This window comes from Bufo bufo, chromosome 2 (genome assembly GCF_905171765.1).
Source record: "Bufo bufo chromosome 2, aBufBuf1.1, whole genome shotgun sequence".
Lineage (NCBI taxonomy): Eukaryota > Metazoa > Chordata > Amphibia > Anura > Bufonidae > Bufo > Bufo bufo.
The window spans coordinates 192,583,946-192,607,419 of record NC_053390.1 but is presented as its reverse complement, the minus strand read 5'-3'; the positions used below and the strand labels follow the sequence as shown (position 1 = coordinate 192,607,419).

At 44.4% G+C, this 23,474-nt stretch overlaps 1 protein-coding gene across 1 annotated transcript; it reads right to left on the bottom strand.

Annotated features, from left to right (window-relative positions):
- Nucleotides 1–7,110: 7,110 nt before the first annotated feature.
- On the bottom strand, nt 7,111–22,978 carry MINAR2 (membrane integral NOTCH2 associated receptor 2). The gene is made up of 3 exons (XM_040419656.1): nt 22,853–22,978; nt 13,181–13,423; nt 7,111–7,290 (listed from the first exon to the last, which is right to left on the bottom strand). Exons 1-3 carry the CDS (start codon nt 22,976–22,978, stop codon nt 7,111–7,113), a joined length of 549 nt encoding a protein of 182 aa, XP_040275590.1.
- Between the last annotated feature and the right edge of the window lie 496 nt (nt 22,979–23,474).

Below are 23,474 nucleotides of genomic sequence, written 5' to 3'. Positions count from 1 at the left end.
GTGTTTTCTTCACCAGGGAAATAATTCTTCGGTCATCCACCACAGTTGTTTTCCGTGGTCTTCCGGATCTTTTGGTGTTGCTGAGCTCACCGGTGCGTTTCTTCTTTTTAAGAATGTTCCAAACAGTTGTTTTGGCCACACCTAATATTTTTGCTATCTCTCTGATGGGTTTGTTTTGTTTTTTCAGCCTAATGATGGCTTGCTTCACTGATAGTGAGAGCTCTTTGGATCTCATCTTGAGAGTTGACAGCAATAGATTCCAAATGCAAATAGCACACTTGAAATTAACTCTGGGCCTTTTATCTGCTCATTGTAATTGGGATAATAAGGAAATAGCACACACCTGGCCATGGAACAGCTGAGAAGCCAATTGTCCCATTACTTTTGGTCCCTTAACAAGTGGGAGGCACATATGCAAACTGTTGTAATTCCTACACCATTTACCTGATTTGGATGTAAATACCCTCAAATTAAAGCCTACAGTCTGCAGTTAAGGCACATCTTGTTCGTTTCATTTCAAATCCATTGTGGTGGTGTATAGAGCCAAAAATTTTAGAATTGTGTTGATGTCCCAATATTTTTGGACCTGACTGTATATAGCACTATAGAATATGTCACTGGGCCACTCTGTGGTCTCCTCATGCTGCTGCCACCTCTCCACTTTGTCACTCGGCCACTCTGTGGTCTCCTCATGCTGCTGCTGCCACCTCAACACTGTCACTGGGCCACCTAGTGGTCTCCTCATGCTGCTGCCACCCCATCACTCTGTGGTCTCCTTATGCTGCTGCCACCTCTCCATTCTGTCATTGGGCCACTCTGTGGACTTCTCATGTTGTTCACACCTTCCCCACTCCATGACTGGGTCACTATTTTGCCTTTTTGGCCTGGTTGACATCATCATTTATTTGACCCTTCTTCTTATCTGTCAGAAGGAAGAAAAAATGAGATGCAGAATGGATCCTGTATATGTAGCAGATGTAAGGCCTGTATGACATGGTCCCTATTTTGTATCAGAATTGGCTTATGATTTGATAGCCAAAAGCAGGAGTGGGTACAAAACATAGAAGACATGCAACTATTCCATTCACGTGTCATCTCTGTTTTGGATCCACTCCTGTTTTTTTGGGGGCTTTAGCAATACTGATGGATTACTGACCAAATGGTGACCGAATGAAGTCGGATGCTCCACAGACAGGGTCCCTTTTTTCTGGGGGTTATTGTTCTGATGAATAGGGGAAGGGAAAAATAATCAGTGAATTCAACACAAACTTACTGCTGACCACCTCTCCACTCTGTCAGGGGGGCTCTACTTGTATAAGCGTTTACTTGAACAGGTTCTGTAGACATCTATGTGGAATCAGCTGACAATGGTGTAAAAGAAGTGCGCTCTTTCACGCTATACTGTAGTATGATCTTGGGCCTCTGCACGGTTCTTTGTACCTGGCACTAACATTGACCTGTAAGGCTGAGTTCACACTTGAGTTATTTGGTCAGTTTTGGCCCCGTAATTGATCAAATGAGTGAAGTGATTCTAAGAGCGACGCCTGTCATATGCGTGTCATACTGACTCACAGTATTGTTTCACTACCACAGCAGAATCCCTATGCATGTTACTGTAAGGCACACTGTTCTACACCACTATAAAGGCTCTCTGCAGCCAGGAAATAGCTTTTTTTAACGTGATTCACCACAAATAAATTTGGATCAAATCAAATCTTTTGGGAAAATTTGGCGAACTGACCGAATATAATTTTTGAGAAATTCGCTCATCTCTAGATACTATGGGCAACTAAGCTAGTTCTACTTTACACCAGTTAATATATGATAAAAAAATATATATATACAGTATATACAACCCTTTGATGTTAGTGTGCTGTGTCTCTTTTTCTCCACACATAGTGTTGTGTGTTTCTTCCAAACAACTCAACTTTGGTTTTATCTGTCCACAGAATATTTTTGTCACGGGAATCAAGATAGAGCGGAGGTGCATTTCCTGAGCTGCCATCCGGTCCCCTGTCCCTGCCTACTTGCACCACCCGCCCTAGGTGACGGAGCGCAACTGGGCGACAGTCCCTAACCTACTAAGTGCAAGCAGAGAGAAAGAGACAGCAGGGAATTGTACAGCCACTGAGAAGTTACAATAAGCAGACAAGAGGTAGAACAAAAACGGAAGGCGAGGCGGGTCAACTAGCCAAGGTCAGTCCAGGAGGTCACGTCAGAACAAGGGAAGAGGCAAAGACAAATCCGTAAACAAGCCGAGGTCAAAATCCGAGAGGTAGCGTCAAGGTACAGGGAGCAGGCAGAAGAGGTGTCAAGAGACGGATCGAGGTTCAATTCCAGAGGTAGCTTAATAACAATAAAGTACACAGCCTATAGGATGAAAATAACAGGCAACCTGTAGCCAGCAGGCCGCCTGTATTTATTGGGGAGTGAGGGTCATGTGACGTGACCAGCGTCACATGACCGACAGACAGACAAGTCTAGCACCGAGTGATCAGCTCGGCACTCAAGGCAGACCTAGGAGCAGGGAGCCTCCCAGCTAGCAAAGCCGCCCTGGGAATGAGGCCAAACACAGATCCTCGCTCCCGAAGCTAAGCAGCAGGTCTGCGGCTGATGGGAGATCGAGTGCGCCTTCGGCTCCCTGTTACAATTTTGCCAGTACTGCTGTGGAACATCCAGGTGCTCTTGTGCAAACTGTAAACGTGCAATGTTTTTTTTGGACAGCAGTGGCTTCCTTTGTTGTATCCTCCCATGAAATCCATTCTTGTTTAGTGTTTTACGTATCGCAGATTCGCTAACAGGGATGTTAGCATATGCCAGAGACTTTTGTAAGTCTTTAGCTGACACTCTAGGATTCTTTTTCACCTCATAGAGCAGTCTGCGCTGTGCTCTTGCAGTCATCTTTACAGGACGGCCACTCTTAGGTAGAGTAGCAGCAGTGCTGAACTTTCTCCATTTATAGACAATTTGTCTTACCGTGGACTGATGAACAGCAAGGCTATTGGAGATACTTTTATAACCCTTTCCAGCTTTATGAAAGTCAACAATACTTAATCGCAGGTCTTCTGAGAGCTCTTTTGTGCGAGGCATAATTCACATCAGGCAATGCTTCTTGTGAAAAGCAAACCCAGAACTGGTGTGTGTTTTTTATAGGGCAGGGCAGCTGTAGCCAACACCTCCAATCTCATCTCATTGATTGGACTCCAGTTGGCTGACACCTCACTCCAATTAGCTCTTGGTGATATCAATAGTCTAGGGGTTCACATACTTTTTCTACCTGCACTGTGAATATTTACATGGTGTGTTCAATAAAAACATTGTAACATTTAATTCTTTGTGTGTTATTAGTTTAAGCAGACTATGATTGTCTATTGTTGTGACTTGAAGATCAGATCACATTTTATGACCAATTTGTGCAGAAATCCATATCATTCCAAAGGGTTCACATACTTTTTCTTGCAACTGTATATATATATATATATTATTTATATATTTTTTTTTCTGGCAGCCACCACTGGAGGGATTTCAATGCAAAGAGATTATTTGCAACTTCCATTGCATTAAATGGCAACTGTGTAAAACACTACGCACTGAGTGCCCCTGCAGCAACCATGCAAGGGGAGAGCTGGGAGGAGGAGAGTGGAAGTTGTGGCACTGATAGGAGTGGTAGTGACTCATGGTGGCTGTCATCATTCTAATGCTCCCTGGGGTCATGAAGTGAATGGAGGGCACATCCTTTCTTCCCTGAGTCACACACCCTGAACTTTCAGGGATCCCATCTGGTGGTGTTGGGGTCCCCTTGATATTAAGTAGCTGGGTGCAAGGCAGGATTATAGTAGTAGGGTCAGGCGAATGGAGAGTCAATAACCAATAGTAGTACCCCCCTGTTTCTCTGTGAATACACTTTGTGATCTCTTTAAATAATCAAAGATGTGAAATTCTGTTCCCATTAACTCTTTCTGCAATTCCCAGACTGTGGGATGCAGATCTTGGAACCGGATGGCCAGTCTTAGGAATGGTATTTTACTGGATCAGGCTTCTCTTTGCACCTACTTTGCAGAAGGTCACACATACAGGTCTTTCCTCTAGATCTGCTTAGCTAAGACTGCCTACTATAACCAAGGGGGAAGGATCAGCTCATCCCTCTGGGAACTAAGACTCCTAGTGTTAACTATTGGTGGTCCATACACAACAATTTTGCATACAGCGTGCATAAAGGAATGTAATTTAACATAAAATTAAAAAATTTAACTCTTAGCAAACAATTAACCCTTAGCAGTGATCCTCTGGGTCACTGCACCCCCTAGCAGTGGCTGCAGGCAGACAGTTTTATAATATGCTATGTGAGGGGAAGTGAAAGATTTATCAATGTATTTTTGCTAGTTCTCTTGTGTAAATACATTGAGAAATGTGTTCAGAATGAGCACCATATTTATGAAGCACCTGTTCCACTTTTTCTGACATAGAAATTAAATGAAGTGCAACTTTTTTATTACAATTTTTAACAAAAAATATCTTACATTTTCATCAAAATTAGGCCTCATGTGCATCACCATTCCGTGGTTTGCGGTCCGCTAAACGCTAATACCAGCCGCGTGCGTTCCACATTTTACGGAATGTCCCGCCTTATGATAGAAATGCCTATTCTTGTCTGCAAAATGAACAGGATTTTTTTTTGCGGTGCTACGGAAGTGCTGTCCACCATTGAAATGAATGAGTCAGAATCTGAGCAGCAAAAAAATGGCTCGGATACGGACCAAAACAGTGGTCGTGCATGAGGCCATATAGTGAGTCTTGCTTTGCAGTGTGTGACTGGGAAACTGGATGAGGGACTGAACGCTGTCTCTAATTGATGAGAACTACATGACCCACATGTAAGACTATATTCGAAATGCTAATGGAAACCTCCCCCAACAATATTAGCTGTTTGCTGAAGTTGTGAGAAGCCAGCCCCTTGGACTCTATGTTAAAATGAGTAATATGGTGAAACAACCCCTTTAAGTCCCTTTAAAAAAAGGAAACCATTAAAATGTTTAGAAATATTGACCAGACTGATACAAACTGGATTCCCAAAAAGTTGGGACACTATACAAATCGTGAATAAAAACTGAATGCAATGATGTGGAGGTGCCAACTTCTAATATTTTATTCAGAATAGAACATAAATCACGGAACAAAAGTTTAAACTGAAAAAAGGTACCATTTTAAGGGAAAAATATGTTGAATCAGAATTTCATGGTGTCAACAAATCCCCAAAAAGTTGGGACAAGGCCATTTTCACCACTGTGTGGCATCTCCCCTTCTTCTTACAACACTCAACAGACGTCTGGGGACCGAGGAGACCAGTTTCTCAAGTTTAGAAATAGGAATGCTCTCCCTTTCTTCTTTGTTGCACCTTCCTCTTTATGATGCGCCAAATGTTCTCTATAGGTGAAAGATCTGGACTGCAGACTGGCCATTTCAGTACCCGGATCCTTCTCCTACGCAGCTATGATGTTGTGATTGATGCAGAATGTGGTCTGGCATTATCTTGTTGAAAAATGCAGGGTCTTCCCTGAAAGAGATGACGTCTGGATGGGAGCATATGTTGTTCTAGAACCTGAATATATTTTTCTGCATTGATGGTGCCTTTCCAGACATGCAAGCTGCCCATGCCACACGCACTCATGCAACCCCATACCATCAGAGATGCAGGCTTCTGAACTGAGCGTTGATAACAACTTGGGTTGTCCTTGTCCTCTTTGGTCCGGATGACATGGCGTCCCAGATTTCCAAAAAGAACTTCGAATCGTGACTCGTCTGACCACAGAACAGTCTTCCATTTTGCCACACTCCATTTTAAATGATCCCTGGCCCAGTGAAAACGCCTGAGCTTGTGGATCTTGATTAGAAATGGCTTCTTCTTTGCACTGTAGAGTTTCAGCTGGCAACAGCGGATGGCACGGTGGATTGTGTTCACTGACAATGGTTTCTGGAAGTATTCCTGAGCCCATTCTGTGATTTCCTTTACAGTAGCATTCCTGTTTGTGGTGCAGTGTCGTTTAAGGGCCCGGAGATCACGGGCATCCAGTATGGTTTTACGGCCTTGACCCTTACGCACAGAGATTGTTCCAGATTCTCTGAATCTTCGGATGATGTTATGCACAGTTGATGATGATAGATGCAAAGTCTTTGCAATTTTTCGCTGGGTAACACCTTTCTGATATTGCTCCACTATCTTTCTGCACAACATTGTGGGAATTGGTGATCCTCTACCCATCTTGGCTTCTGAGAGACACTGCCACTCTGAGAAGCTCTTTTTATACCCAATCATGTTGCCAATTGACCTAATTAGTGTTAATTGGTCTTCCAGCTCTTTGTTATGCTCAAATTTACTTTTTCCAGCCTCTTATTGCTACTTGTCCCAACTTTTTTGGGATTTGTTGACACCGTGAAAATTGGAATCAACGTATTTTTCCTTTAAAATGATACATTTACTCGGATTAAACGTTTGATCTGTCATCTACGTTCTATTACAAATAAAATATTGACATTTGCCATCTACACAGCATTGCATTCAGTTTTTATTCACAATTTGTTTAGTGTCCCAACTTTTTTGGAATCCGGTTTGTAGTATAGGACATGATAATACTGATTTGCAGCATATTCCCTCCCTTTTCTGTTTGGCTTATTAGAATTATATTTTAGAAACTGCTACCAAATAGAAATAAGTGACATAAACGTGGCCCCTTCTTACCCCACATTCTTATTTCAGAAGTAGGAAACTTACATTCTTTTGCTAGTGGTTTCCAGTAATGTGCCCGTGGAAATGGCTAGTACTTAAAAAATTGATACAGTATGCCGCCCATGAGTTATAAGTGGAAAAAAATGACTTAATTGTAGTTTTATTCAAAATTTTATATATAGCAGTCACATAAGCTTCGGAGGATGAATAGTTTGACACTTTGGCGTGAAAAGTCCAATTCCACATAATGTACAAAGCTCACCCAGGCAGATGCTGACATTCTGTTTTATTCTTGTAAAAACATTACCTGCTGTATGGTAAATTAATTTGTAATATTTTTACAGTTTTATAAAAATGTGTGAAATCTCAGTGAACATATGACTTGTTTAAATAAATATAACAGCAACTGTCACTATGGCAATGAGAATGCAAACTACCAGCGCCAAAAATGCAAATAGTTTACAGTATCTGGAATTCTTCTGCTCCTTCTCTTTCTTCTTCAGCAAGGAATCATACCCAGGTGTATAAATATCTTCTAGCCAGTAATGTAAATCATTTGGATTCTCCTGTAAAAAATATATTATTTCCTTTGTAAAGACTTAGAAATAACAGTATTCATTGTATTGGTGAAATTATGGACTGAGTTGTATTCAGAGGGGTTGTCTACTCTTTCCTTAAAGTTTTTTTTTTTTTTTCTGGACTTAAAGAAGAACTTCCGCAAAAATGTTATTCTCTGACCTGCTAGAAAGGTACATGATGTAATCTGCAGTGAATGTAATCTTCTTAGCAGTGTCTGTATTTGTGAGTTATCCCCTCCCTTCTGCTTCTCAGCTGTGTCATGTGACCAGCAATCAGACGTTCCAAATAACACAGCATCTTATGTGGGGACAGGAAGTCAGTTTCTCTATGTATTCCTATGGGAGCCTCAATGTCAACCTCATAGGAATGAATAGAGACGTAACTGCCTTCCTGTCCTGTGTCAGTTGGAAATCAGAGAGATGGTCACATGACACAGCTAAAAATTAGAAGGGAGGGGATAGGTCACAAATACAGCCACTGATGAGAAGATTACATTCACTACAGATCACATCATGCACCTTTCTAACATTTCAGAGAATAAAAACATTTTGTGGGAGTTCTTCTTTACGATGCATTTACACGGCCCAATTGTTGACCAGATTATTAGGAATGATCGTTCCTACAAATGCTCATTCCCCATAATTTGCTGATGTAAAGGTGCTACAGAAATGTGAGAATAGTAGAAATTGCAACCTGTGAGTATGTGTATTTGCATTTTGCTGCAATCTTCAGAAGAGCACAGTGGACTTGCATAAAAAATGGCCCCATCATTGGACTTAGGCCTCCTGCACACGAACGTAGTTTTTTGCGGTCCGCAAAAACGGGTCCTGTTTTTCCGTGATCCGTGACCGTTTTTTCGTCCGTGGGTCTTCCTCGATTTTTGGAGGATCCACGGACATGGAAAAAAAAGTCGTTTTGGTGTCCGCCTGGCCGTGCGGAGCCAAACGGATCCGTCCTGAATTACAATGCAAGTCAATGGGGACGGATCCGTTTGACGTTGACACAATATGGTGCCATTTCAAACGGATCCGTCCCCATTGACTTTCAATGTAAAGTCTGGAGTCCCTTTTATACCATTGGATCGGAGTTTTCTCCAATCCGATGGTATATTTAAACTTGAAGCGTCCCCATCACCATGGGAACGCCTCTATGTTAGAATATACTGTCGGATATGAGTTAGATCGTGAAACCTCTTTTCCGACAGTATATTCTAACACAGAGGCGTTCCCATGGTGATGGGGACGCTTCTAGTTAGAATATACTACAAACTGTGTACATGACTGCCCCCTGCTGCCTAGCAGCATCCGATCTCTTACAGGGGGCCGTGATCAGCACAATTAACCCCTCAAGTGCCGCACCTGAAGGGGTTAATTGTGCTATCATATCCCCCTGTAAGAGATCAGGGCTGCCAGGCAGCAGGGGGCAGACCCCCCCCCCCCCAGTTTGAATATCTATTGTAATAAATCGTTGGTGGCACAGTGTGCGGCCCCCCCCCCCCTTCCTCCTTCTATTGTAATAAATCGTTGGTGGCACAGTGTGCGCCCCCCATCGGCCCCCCCCTCCCTCTATAGCATTAACAACATTGGTGGCCAGTGTGCGGCCTCCCACCCCCCCCCCCCCCGATCATTGGTGGCAGCGGGTCACTAGCAAAGATTCATACTTACCTGGGAGAGGCGATATTCGTGTCCGGCCGGGAGCTCCTCCTACTGGTAAGTGACAGTTCATTTAGCAATGCGCCGCACAGACCTGAGGCTGTCACTTACCAGTAGGTGGAGCTCCCGGCCGGACACGAACATCGCAGCAGCCGGTAAGTATGAATCTTCTACTACTGTACTATTGCTATGTAACCATGGCAACCAGGACTGTAGTAGCGTCCTGGTTGCCATGGTTACCGATCGGAGCCCCAGCGATTAAACTGGGACTCCGATCGGAACTCCGCTGCCACCAATGATGATGGGGGGGGGGGGGGGAGATGGGAGGCCGCACACTGGCCATCAATGTTGTTAATGCTATAGAGGGAGGGGGGGCCGATGGGGGGGCGCACACTGTGCCACCAACGAATAATTACAATAGAGGGGGGGGGGGGGGGTAGGGCCGCACTGGCCATCAATGATATTCAAACTGGGGAGGGGGGGGTCTGCCCCCTGCTGCCTGGCAGCCCTGATCTCTTACAGGGGGATATGATAGTACAATTAACCCTTTCAGGTGCCGCACCTGAAGGGGTTAATTGTGCTGATCACGGCCCCCTGTAAGAGATCGGGTGCTGCCAGGCAGCAGGGGGCAGTCTTGTACACAGTTTGTAGTGTATTCTAACTAGAAGCGTCCCCATCACCATGGGAACGCTTCTGTGTTAGAATATACTGTCGGTTCTGAGTTTTCACGAAGTGAAAACTCAGCTTTGAAAAAGCTTTATGCAGACGGATCTTCGGATCCGTCTGTATAAAAAGTAACCTACGGCCACGGATCACGGACACGGATGCCAATCTTGTGTGCATCCGTGTTCTTTCACGGACCCATTGACTTGAATGGGTCCGTGAACCGTTGGCCGTGAAAAAAATAGGACAGGTCATATTTTTTTCACGGCCATGAAACACGGATCACGGATGCGGCTGCAAAACGGTGCATTTTCCGTTTTTTCCACGGACCCATTGAAAGTCAATGGGTCCGTGAAAAAAAGCGGAAAACGGCACAACGGCCACGGGTGCACACAACGTTCGTGTGCAGGAGGCCTAACACCTGCAGTACCACTTTGTCACATTGTCGCTCACAGCCAGTCCTGTCAAATTACCTTGCACCCCACTATTCACCAACATCAAGGGCACCCTGAATCAGCACCAGACAGGAGATAATCACCAGGTTGTACCATGGGGGTAAGAAAAGGTGTCCCCTGTGCAACCTCTCCAGGGGATGCCAAGGAGGACCAGAGCCACCATATATAGTCCAACCACCATCATTGCTTAAGCCACCACTCCCATCCGCTCTGCCTCCCCACTTGGCCACAGTAATAGCCGTAATCATCACTCCTTCTCATACTATGGAGGTGATCACTGCACCTACACTAATGAGCAGGCATTTGTTCCTTCTTGATAATTGTCTGCTAGTTGGCACAGTGTAAATCCACTATTAGATATTGATGACCTATCCTCAGGACACCAGCACCTCCATTGATCAGCTGTTTTCAGGTAGCCTACAGCTCCAGAAACTGGAAACAGACAGAATGGGAGCTGAGCTGCCGTCCCATGGCACAGCCACCATATATACAGAGTTGTGTGCTTCAAGTGAATGGGAGCTGAGAGGCAGTAAACGGCACCGGAAACTAGACAATGTCTATGCCTTCTGCTTCCCCTCTGTACACTGTCTAGTTTCCGGTGCTGTGGATGCTCAAAACAGCTAGCTGATCATGGGTAGTGTTGAGCAAAGTTTTAAAAAAATCCAAATTGTCACAAAGCACATTTCTTTGTAAGTAGTGGCCGCAATGACAGGGAGTGGCGATGGCGCCGCCCTCTGTCATTGAACCCCTTAGATGCCATGTTCATCACTGATGGTGGCATCTAAGAATAATAGTGAGGACTTTCAGGGGTTAATCCAGTAAAAAAGAAAAAAAAAAATACTCACCTCATCCATTTGAGCGCGAAGAGGCCACTGAAGTTATACATCACTGCGCACAAGGTTTCTCGCGGGATCTTCAATCAAGATGGCCACAGTGGCCTCTTTGCACTCAAATGGATGATGTGGGTATTTTTTTATCTTTTTTACTGGATTAACCCCTGAAAGTCCTCACTATTATTCTTAGATGCCACAATCAGTGACGAACATGGCATCTAAGGTTTTTTTTACCACGAAGCACAAGGAAATTCAGCTTTGTGACAAATCAAATTTTTCCTAAAAATTGGATCGAGGTCCACTTAGAATACTTTGATTCGCTCAACCGGAGTTGGACCCTCAGCGATCTGATATTGCTGACTTACCCTGAAGATAGGTCATCAATATCTGTAGCCCGGACAACCCCTTTAAATTTCTTTAGGTGCAGATACAGGCAGCAGAATCTTCTGTATATGTGACCATGCCATTAGTTTTATATGAAAATTCACTGTTCCTTTATAAAAAGAAGTCTGAAGCAGCTGAGGTACTGTACTGTATGTATTGTGATGTTCTGCAGCAGAGATGCAGGATCGTAAGTGATTAAAACCTCTTTTTTTTTTTTTTTTAAAAGGGCACTAAAATCAATCTGCGGTTGTCACAGGAGAAGAAACTTTCTGCAAAAGCTAATGGCAGAGGACTAACAGATAAATAGCATCTATGTGGCTCACCACTCATGTCTGTATAATCATCCACTTCAGACACCACAATGTGATCGTTATATGCAAATATTATTTACAGATTTGTCAATGGCAATTTTTCTGTTGATTTGTGTTATAAGAATATGACGATGTTCTTGGATTAGCAGAAAATCTTGCACAATGAACCAGGTAATCCCATCCCTTTCAGCTGAGGCAACATTTATAAGGGATGTCTGACTTGCTTAGAAATGCCACCAAATGTGCTAAAATAAAAAAAGATCCTATACTAACCAGTTACTCCCCTGCCATGTCCCCCGCCTCCACTGCTGCAGTCCTCACCTCGGAGCAGGCGTTTACATAACTGCTGTGGTGATATAGCTGTATACTCCACATGACCACTGCAGCCAATCACTGGTCTTAGCATTGACTAGCTGCAGCCATGACGCATGGTACTGTAGATGGCACATCATCACTGCAGTCATGTAAGCAGATTCTGGTGGGGAGGACCAGTGCAGTAGCACTGGAAATGGCCAGGAATTTATTTTAGCACATTTAGTGTCATAGGTGAATATTAAGCATTAAAGGGGTTCCAAGACAATAACAGACTTCCCAAAGTGGTCGACCCATGGTGATCATAATTACCTGGTCCTTTCTGCTGGGTTTGGTCCCCATTGCTCCATGTCCAACTCTTCATCTCACTTCTGCACTGAAATCAACATCTTGTAGATGGGGGGCACGTGACCACTGCAGCCAATCACTGGCCACACTGGAGACCTGCTGACTCTGGGAGGTCTGTCATAGTCTTTGATAACCCTTTTAAGGATCAGTTCATTTTCATGAAGGAACTAAATAGAATTTCTCATTATTCTATACATGTTTCGAAGCGAAAAATCCTAAATACTTGTGTGCAGTAACTTTAGGATATGGCCAAACAGTGCAGTTGGCCATATGTGTCTAAGCCATACATACATATCCACGGCAGCCAACAACCATGCTATTCTGTGGTAGAATCATGTGGCTATGTCCTCTGGAGTGACAGACATTTTTTGTAGCTTCTCTGCACTCTCAATAATAGAAGAATTCTGAATAGGCCCCCCTCCTGTATTAACAGAGAAAGGCGTTTTCATAACTAGACCTCCCTTTTAAAGGGTTTTCCTGGATTTTTAATGGTATCCTAAAGCTGGTATCCTGTTATGTACTAATATATGATGTCTAAATTTTCACTTTTTACATCAATCATGCCATAACCCCTTTAACGTCATTAATGATGATGTCATGTACATGAACCAACTAGCTCTGCATCTCAACAGCACAGGCATGATAAATATAGACTGACCGTGGGCAGCCCAATTCCCAGTGGGGTGTAAAGCATTGTTGGAAATGTAGTTTGGCGGTCACTGCAGGTGCTCCAACACCACCACAAACAGTTTCAAGAAGAAAGCATGTGGTGTGCACTGGGTAAATCAGCAGAAAATTTTAAAAACACGGATTTGTGAGTAAAATAAAACATCTTTATAGTACTTTGCCATGTCAGTTCTTGTTGGATTTTTTAACTCCCAGAAGCCCTTTGATAAATAAGCAGTTTCTATAGTCATACCTTCATATACAGAGAGAACTTTGGGTTTGGTGACTGACTGTCGTAATCCTGAATGGTCCATGATGGTTGCTTTTTCTTTCCTTCAGTCTTCTGTTCTATTGCTAAGTCCACGTAAAGTGGGTTACTTTTAATTGTAGATTTCAGTACCTCAGGAGTAAAGTGATTGACAAGTGTTTTGTCATGAACTGCAGTGCTGTCCATCTTTGGTGGCTGCGGAGGTTCTTTAATATTGGTTATATCTTTCTGTTGCAATATAAATAAATATTAATACTTTATAATAGTAACAGATATTAAAGGGGTTTCCTATGATAACCACACCCCTGTCCACAGGATTAGAAATAAGCACATGATTAGCGAGGGTCTGACCTCTAGAGACCCTGCCGATCATGAGAACAGGGTCCCTGTGTTCCCTGTTCAAAGAACCGGCACTCTAATACACCTTTTATTAAACATAAAGGAGGGCATCATACTGTCACGGCTGAGGATGGGGAAAACCCTCAGCCGTGTGATGCCAGAAGATGGATGGTCGATGCAAGGCCAGGACAGGAATCAGGGAGCAGGTCACCTCCTATCAATCCCTAATTCTGACCCTGTCTCCTAGCCGTATCAGCCGACCCTGATGGTGGGAGGGCTCATACTCCGGAACCTAATATTCCTACTCGCCCTCAGGGTGGCCCTGGACTAGGAGAAGGGTAAGACTACCTGTTCCTCCAGGATACGGACGAACAAGAGTCTCACTGACCAAGCTATAAAGAAAGGGGAAACATAAACAGACATATGGCAATGGCAGGTAAGTGAAACAAGAACCACACCTACCTGCCACAGATACACAGCCTGGAACCCATGTGCAAGTGCTGCTGTCCACAACAACACAAGGGACACAGCACACACCACACATCACACGGGAACCCAGGAAACCATAAGCTGCAATAAATAAAGAGACCAAACACACACCTTCATAACACCATGTAACATAAGCTATGACCACAAGGGTAAACCTGTGCTTTCCCTTAGTGCTGGATGCAGTGTTTTTTTCAAAAATAATAACTACTAATGTCCAGAGGACTAATATACACTTATTAGTCCAGCACCTATTCCAAGTTACCTAATACTTAACTTTTATTGTGTATTAATAAAACGAATTGCTCCCTTAACTATATCTTAAAATTGCAGTGCGTTACAGTCCTCACTTGTCTATTAGAGTACTATAGTGTTATGCAGCATCCCCTTCCTGTGGGGTGCAGGTCACTCCTAATCACCACTGATGCTGCTGGCTGCGCGCTGCCAGCATGCTCAACATTCAGTGTGCGATTCCCCTTATGCTGTTTGGGGCTGTAAACTGCACTGTATTAAAACTAGAGCCTCACGCTGCCCCCCTGGCTCTAGTTTTAATACAGTGCAGTTTACAGCCCCAAACAGCATAAGGGGAATCGCACACTGAATGTTGAGCATGCTGGCAGCGCGCAGCCAGCAGCATCAGTGGTGATTAGGAGTGACCTGCACCCCACAGGAAGGGGATGCTGCATAACACTATAGTACTCTAATAGACAAGTGAGGACTGTAACGCACTGCAATTTTAAGATATAGTTAAGGGAGCAATTTGTTTTATTAATACACAATAAAAGTTAAGTATTAGGTAACTTGGAATAGGTGCTGGACTAATAAGTGTATATTAGTCCTCTGGACATTAGTAATTATTATGACCACAAGGGTGGCCCCCACTGGGAGATGGTATATCACAGGAGGATGACTCCAGCTAGCCATGGCTGAAGTACCCCTCAGACTACTGATCTAAACTGAGGCTTTATAGCCCCTGTAGCCACACCCACACACAGACACACCCAGTACACACATACTAGGAGGGAAGTTAACCCTTCCAACACAAGGCAAGGGAAGACAGCCACTTAAAGGGGAAGTACACACATAAACACACACTTCACCTGTTGCCGCGGGCAACGGCATGCATGGCAACCATGTCCTGGGGATCAGCCAGAAGGCCGAGACACTGCCACCACATGCATACAACACCAAACATAGTCATGGGCAACCAAGTGAAGGAAAATGTCACTAAACACACCATAGGCCGTGACACGTACACACCCTTGAAAAATTATGATTGATGGCCTGCTGGTGACCCTCAAAAACATTAGGAGTGAGGGCCTGCTGGTGACCCTCTAAAACATTATGGGTGAGGGCCTGCTGCTGAGCTGACCAACTAAAACATTAGGGGTGAGGGTCTGCTGCAGAGCTGACTCTCTAAAACATAAGGGGCGAGTGCCTGCTGCTGATCTGAGAATCGAAAAAATTATGGGCGAGTGCCTGCTGCTGAGTTGACATTGAAAAAATTATGGGCAAGGGCCTGCTGGTGAGCTGACCCTGTAAAACATTATGGTTGAGGGCCTGCTGGTGAGCTGACCCTCAAAAACATTATATGCGAGGGCCTGCTGGTGAGCTGACCCTCTAAAACATTATATGCATGGGCCTGCAGGTGAACTGACCCTCTAAAAGATTGCAGGTGATGGTCTGCTGGTGAGCTTGCCCTCTAAAACATTATATGCGAGGGCCTGCAGGTGAACTGACCCTCTAAAAGATTGTAGGTGAGGGCCTGCTGGTGATCTGACCCTCTAAAACATTATATCCGAGGGCCTGCAGGTGAGCTGACCCCTAAAAGATTGTAGGTGAGGGCCTGCTTGTGAGCTGACCCTCTAAAACATTATATGCGAGGGCCTGCAGGTGAGCTGACTCTCTACAACATTAGGAGCGAGTGCAGACTAATAAGCATGTTGATATGATGGAAGAGGAGGAGGACAAAAAAAAGGAAGATTGAACAATATACACTTTTTTGTGGTGAACGGGGTGCATGGGAATACAGTGTATTCAGTACATTATAAAAAACACATTTAAACATCAACATTTTCAGTTGGCAGGCGGATGCGCTTATCAGTTATTATGCCCCCAGCAGCACTAAATACCCGCTCTGACAAAACCCTGGCGGCAGGGCAGGACAGCACCTCCAAGGCGTAGAGCGCCAGTTCGTACCACATATCCAGCTTGGACACCCAGTAGTTGTAAGGCACAGAGGGATCATTGAGGACGCTGACACTGTCTGCTATGTACTCCTTCACCATCTTCCAAAATGTTTCCCTCCTTGTGACACTAGGCCGCGCATCAGGGTGAGGGTGCTGGTGGGGTGTCATGAAACTGTACCAGGCTTTGGAGAGTGTTGCCCTGCCTCTGTTGGAACTGCTGTGTGTTCCCCTCGTCTCCCCTCCTCGCTTGCCCAAGGAACTACGTACTCTGCCGCCAGTGTTGTCAGATGGAAATTTTTGGAGCAATTTTTCCACAAGGACCTTCTGGTATTGCACCATTTTGCTAGATGAGAAGTTCTCTTTGTAGCGGGATTCAAGAAGGGTGAACAACCAGTAATCGGTGTTGTCCAAAATGAGTAAAACGCGTGGGTCATGGGAAAGGCAGCCTAACATTAAGTCAGCCATGTGTGCCAGAGTCCCAACAGGTGAGACTTCGCTGTCGTCATCCGGAGGATGACTCTCAATCTCCTCATACTCTTCCTCCTCTTCTGCCCATTCACGCTGAACAGATGGAATTAAATTTCCATGGTTACTACCCTCTGTAGCGGAGGCAACCGTCTCCTGCTCCTCCTCCTCATCATCATCATCCAATTTGCGCTGAGAAGACGAACTGAAGGTTGTCTGGCTATCACCCTGTGTAATGTCTTCCCCCATTTCCACCTCTTCCACATGCAAAGCATCGTCCTTAATTGTTAGCAGCGAGCGTTTGAGTAGACACAGAAGTGGGATGGTTACGCTGATAATAGCGTTATTGCAGCTTACCATCTGTGTTGATTCCTCAAAGTTTCTTAAAACCTCACAGAGGTCAGACATACATGCCCACTCCTCGCTTGTGAAGAGTGGAAGCTGACTGGAAATGCGACAACCATGTTGCAGCTGGTTTTCCAGTACTGCACTCTGCTGCTCACAAAGCCTGGCCCACATGTGGAACGTCGAGTTCCAGTGCCTGCTCACATAGCAAAACAGTTGGTGAGCTGGCAATTGTAAGCGCGGCTGCAGCGTTGACAGACCGGCTGAAGCTGTCGATGACTTGCGGAAATGTGCACACACGAGGCGCACCTTCACCAGTAGCTCAGGCAAATTGGGGTAGGTTTTGAGAAACCTCTGAACCACTAAGTTGAAGACATAGGCTAGGCATGGGATGTTTGTGAGCTTGCCGAGCTTCAAAGCCGCCACCAAGTTACGGCCATTATCAGACACAACCATGCCTGTTTCTAGGTTGAGTGGTGAGAGCCACAGCTCAGTCTGGTCTCTTATCCGCTGCCACAGCTCTGCGGCAGTGTGCTGTTTGTCACCTAAGCAGATCAGCTTCAGCACGGCCTGTTGACGCTTCACCCACTGCAGTGCTACACTGCTTCCAGCTACCGACTGATGGCTGACAGGTGCTGCAAGAGGATAATTCTGAGGTGGAAGTGGAGGAGGAGGCGGAGGAGGAGAAATGGGGGTTGGAGCCACTAACGTAAGTGGTGGCGGAAACCCTGATGGAAATAGGGCCCGCAATCCTTGGCGTCGGTAGCACCCATGCCATCCCAGGTTATCACTCGCTCCCGGTCTTCACAACGTTCACCCAGTGTGCCGTCAGGGAAATGTAGTATCCCTGGCCGAAAGCACTTGTCCATATGTCAGTGGTTAAGTGGACCTTCCCAGTAACTGCGTTGGTCAGGGCACGGGTGATGTTGCGGGACACATGCTGGTGTAAGGCGGGCACAGCACACCGTGAAAAATAGTGACAGCTGCGGACTGCGTAACAAGGGACGGCCACCGACACCAGGCTGCGGAAGTCCTCAGTGTCCACAAGTCTAAACGGCAACATTTCCAGGGACAGTAATTTAGAAAATTGCGCATTTAGTGCTATGGCCTGTGGTTGGGTAGCTGTATATTTGCGCTTGGGTTCAAATGCCTGGCATAAGGACATTTGTATGCTGCGCTGGGAGACAGAAATGGATGTGCTAGATTATGGTGCTTGCGAAGGTTCAGGTGCAGGTCAGGTGGCATCCAGGCCTGCGTCTTGGACAGGGGATTGGCCAGCACGTAACACAGGGGAAGAGGAGGCAGTGGTGTGACCAGCAGACACAGATTGTGGACCCAGGCGTTCGGCCCACCTATTACAGTGCTTTGATGCCATGTGGCAGATCATGCTGGTGGTGGTGAGGTTGCTAGTGTTCACGCCCCTGCTAATTTTTGTATGGCACAGGTTGCAAATTACAATTCTTTTTCCTTAAAAAAAAGCGCCAGACTGCGGAACACCTACCCCTTGGCAAGGGAGATTTCCGCAAGGGTGTGCTCCATGGAACAGTTGCAGGTCTGTTGTGTGGCCCGCGTTCTCCCTTTTGCCACCCCACTGCCTCTTCCAGCCTGTTGCGGTGCTGCGGATCCCTCCCCCTCTGTACGGCTGTCCTTGCTCGGCTTGCCACCATCCCAAATTGGGTCAGTGACTTGATCGTTCACCACCTCCTCTTCCACTTCCTCACTCTGCTCATCCTCCTGACTTGTTGACCTAACAACAACCTCAGTTATTGACAACTGTGTCTCATCCTCATCATCAACATCTTGAGACACTAATTGCGGTTGACTTATTGGCAACTATCTCTCATCATTATCATCCACCTCGTGAAACACTTATTGCCATTCCCCACTGTCATCTTCTTGTAACTGTGGATGCTCAAGAGTTTGGGAATCAGGGCACAATAACTCATGTCTCTCTTCAAGCGGACTTGTCGAGAGGCCCAAATGAAGGAATAGCGCTGAAAAGAGCTCCTCGGAATATCCAAGTGTGGGATCACTTGTTTGGCAAGACTCTCCATGGTAGGAGAAAGGAGGATCAGGGTGAGGATTGCGTTGACCAAACTCTTGGCTACTGAGACTGGACTTGGTGGAAGACAGGGTGGTGCTTAACCGACTGAAAACATTATCTGCTGCAATCCATCCGACCACCTGGTCACACTGGTCTGACTTTGAGAGCGTTGTCCTGCTCCGCCCTGCAAACTCGGACATGAAACTAGGTATCGTGGATGATTGTATTTCTTGTGCTCTGGCAGCAGGCACGGTTTCAACGCGCCCAGGGCCACGGCCTCTGCGTGTACCATCAGCATCACGGCCACTTCCCCGTCCCTTACTGTTCGCCTTCTTCATATTAAATGTTAGATAAAAATTAAAAAAGGTATTTGGGATGTGTAAATGTCACACAATAGATATACCACAGATAATGTCGCTGATGTAAGCAGCGGCTAATAAAAAGTTATAGGGAATGTCACAGATATTTGGGATGTGGAAACGTTACAGAGGAGAAATACCGCAGATAATGTCGCTGATATCTGCAGTGGATAATAAAAAATTACAGGGAATGTCACAGGTATTTGGGATGTGGAAACGTTACACAGGAGAAATGCCATCGATAATGTCGCTGATGTAAGCAGCGGCTAATAAAAAATTATAGGGAATGTCACAGATATTTGGGATGTGGAAACGTTACAGAGGAGAAATACCGCAGATAATGTCGCTGATATCTGCAGTGGCTAATAAAAAATTACAGGGAATGTCACAGGTATTTGTGATGTGGAAACGTTACACAGGAGAAATGCCATCGATAATGTCGCTGATGTCAGCAGCGGCTAATAAAAAATTACAGTGAATGTCACAGGTATTTGGGATGTGGAAACGTCACACAGGAGATATACTGCAGATAATGTCAATGCTGTCACCAGTGGCAAATAAAAAATTACAGGGAATGTCACAGGTATTTGTGATGTGGAAACGTTACACAGGAGAAATACCACAGATAATGTTGCTGATGTCGGCAGCGGCTAATATAAAATTGCAGGGAATTTTATAGGTATTTTGGATGTGGAAACATTACACAGGAGAAATACCGTAGATAATGTCTCTGATGTGAGCAGAGGCTAATATAAAATTATAGGGAATGTCACAGGTACTTGGGATGTGGAAACGTTACACAGGATAAATACCGCAGATAATGTCGTTGATGTCAGCAGCGGGTAATATAAAATTACAGGGAATGTCATAGGTATTTGGGATGTGAAAACGTTACACAGGAGAAATACCGCAGATAATGTCTATGATGTCACCAGCGACTAATATAAAATTACAGGGAATGTCACAGGGATTTGGGATGTGGAAACGTTAGACAGGAGAAATTCCGCAGATAATATTGCTGATGTCAGCAGTGGCTAATATAAAAATACAGGGAATGTCACAGGTATTTGGGATGTGAAAACATTACACAGGAGAAATACCGCAGATAATGTCGCTGATGTCACCAGTGGCTAATAAAAAATTACAGGGAATGTCACTGATATTTAGGATGTGAAAATGTCCTACAGGAGATATACCGCAGATAATGTCAATGCTGTCACCAGCGGCTAATAAAAAATTACAGGGATTGTCACGGGTATTTGAGATGTGGAAACGTTACACAGGAGAAATACCGCAGATAATGTCAATGATGTCAGCAGCGGCTAATATAAAATTACAGGGAATGTCACAGGTATTTGGGATGTGGAAACGTTACACAGGAGAAATACTGCAGATAATGTCGCTGATGTCAGCAGCGGCTAATATAAAATTACAGGGAATGTCACAGGTATTTGGGATGTCAAAACGTTACACAGGAGAAATACCGCAGATAATGTCGCTGATGTCAGCAGCGGCTTATATAAAATTACAGGGAATGTAACAGGTATTTTGTATGTGGAACCGTTACACAGGAGAAATACTGCAGATAATGTCGCTGATGTCAGCAGCGGCTAATATAAAATTACAGGGAATGTCACAGGTATTTGGGATGTGGAAACGTTACACAGGAGAAATACCGCAGATAATGTCGCTGATGTCAGCAGTGGCTGATATAAAATTACAGGGAATGTCACAGGTATTTGGGATGTGGAAACATTACACAGGAGAAATACTGCAGATAATGTTGCTGATGTCAGCAGCGGCAAATAAAACATTACAGGGAATGTCACAGTTATTTGGGATGTGGAAACATTACACAGGAGATGTACCCCAGGTAATGTCACTGTCCACAGTGGACACCATCTACAGAAAAAGTACACTGGATATCACTGATATTTTTTGGATGCGCACACATTACACAGGAGATGTAGCGCAGCTAATGTCACTGTCCACAGTGGACACCGTCTACCGAAAAAGTACACTGGATGTCATAGATATTTTTGGGATGCGCACACGTCACACAGGAGATGTAGCGCAGCTAATGCCACTGTCTGCAGCGGCCTAACTATTGCACGCTATTTAGCGCAGGATGCGCTAAAAATAGATATTGCTGCCACACACAATAGTCCTTAAAAGGACTTTTGGGTCTGCAAAGTTTTAGCAATTTAGCGCATGTTGTGCTAAAAATATATATTACTGCTGCCATACACAACAATAGTCCTTAAAAGGACTATTAGGTCTCTGACAAGTTTTTCAACTTAAAAAATAATAATTTCACTCCCTACACTATCTGTCCCTTCTTCAGCACAGCTCTCCCTGACTAACACTGAGCCGTTCTGGCCAGCCAATCTCTGTAATGCCATTAACCAACATACGGTTGGTTACAGTGAAGGGCAGTACTTACCTGCACGTTTATTGGCTGCGTAGCAGGAGACTCGAGTATTGTGCTCGAGCACATGCGGTATTCAGCCAAATACTTCTATGTGCCGAGCATCGAGATGCTCGAGCTGAACTGGTGTTCGGCTGAGCATGATCGATTAACACTACTAGCGTTTTTTTTTCCGGCACTGAGTTACGTCAAAAGGGCTCAATGCCGGAAAAGAACTGATCAGGTATATCCCCATGCATTCTGAATGGAGAGTAATCCGTTCAGGATGCATAAGGATGTCTTCAGTTCAGTCATTTTGACTGATCAGGCAAAAGATAAAACCGTAGAATGCTACGGTTTTATCTCCGGCGAAAAAAACTGAAGACTTGCCTGAATGTATCCGGCATTCAAAATACCGGAATTCTGGACCCGTCCTTCTGGTCTGCGTAGGCGCAGACCGAAAAAAAAGGTGAAAAAAATAAATGCCGGATCCGTTTTGCCGGATGACACCGGCCTTTTCTGACTAATCAGTCATTTTTAAGACTGACCAGGATCCTGATCAGTCTTCCAAATGCCATCAGTTGGCATTCGTTTTGCCGGATCACTCTGCCGCAAGTATGAAAGTAGCCTAAGTAAACTTATTCGGTTGAAGTCATAGAATAGTAACTTGTACTTGTTACATTAACATATACCATTCTTATAAGAGAATGCTGATAACATTATATCAATAGCTTATCTAAGAAATTATGGGACAACATTGTCATAATTAACTATATCTTTAGTCTTGTAGCAAAGTATATGTCTCATGATGTTTGAAAAGCTTATCATACTCCACCAGAGACATTTCCTATATTATCTTACTCTTTTGTCTAACTGAAAATGTTTCAAAGTATATTAAGCGTGAAAGAACATAAATTGGTTTCATGAAAGTATTTGCTTCTTGTTTAAAAGCTGATTGATGACCATTTATGACCACTGTCACTTAGACATGGCTTGTATCATGCTCATTTTTATTGTACTCACCTGTAGATAAATCTTGTTGTGCCATTGTCGTGAATATAGAGCAGCAGAATCTGTAAGTAAACAGTTCACATCTAAACGAAGAAATTTGTCCGGATGGTTGTTGTTTGGCAATATAGAGAGATCCATGTTTCCAGCTCATTGCAAGAGGTAAATTGTGTAACCTGCAGACATCTGTTGCAGGATACAGTCTGCATTCATTATTCATATGATATGTCACAGGTGAATGAAACTGTAATCCACCCATGTTCTAGATTTCACCTAGGATTACTTCATTCCTTAGCTGCACATATCTCTAATGAGGTTACTTTTTCTATACAAGGTCCACAAATGGTTTTTGATCCACTGTCAGTGAACAGTTAGTACATAAACGAGGGTGACGTGTTTCTTCTCCTCACTGCTCGTCTCCCTTATTCACATCCCCTTCCCACGGCAGAATAATTTCCGTATATCTTAACCCATGGACAGAAAAAGGGTTCTCTTTGTCAGACCTAGGTTATAAAATCCCTGCTTTAATCAGTTTTTTTGGGGGGCAACTGGTAAATCACACCAGTAAAAATAATTTCTTCAAATAGTGTTTTTCACTCTGTGTAGATGCATTAACGCAGCAAAACCACAGACAAAT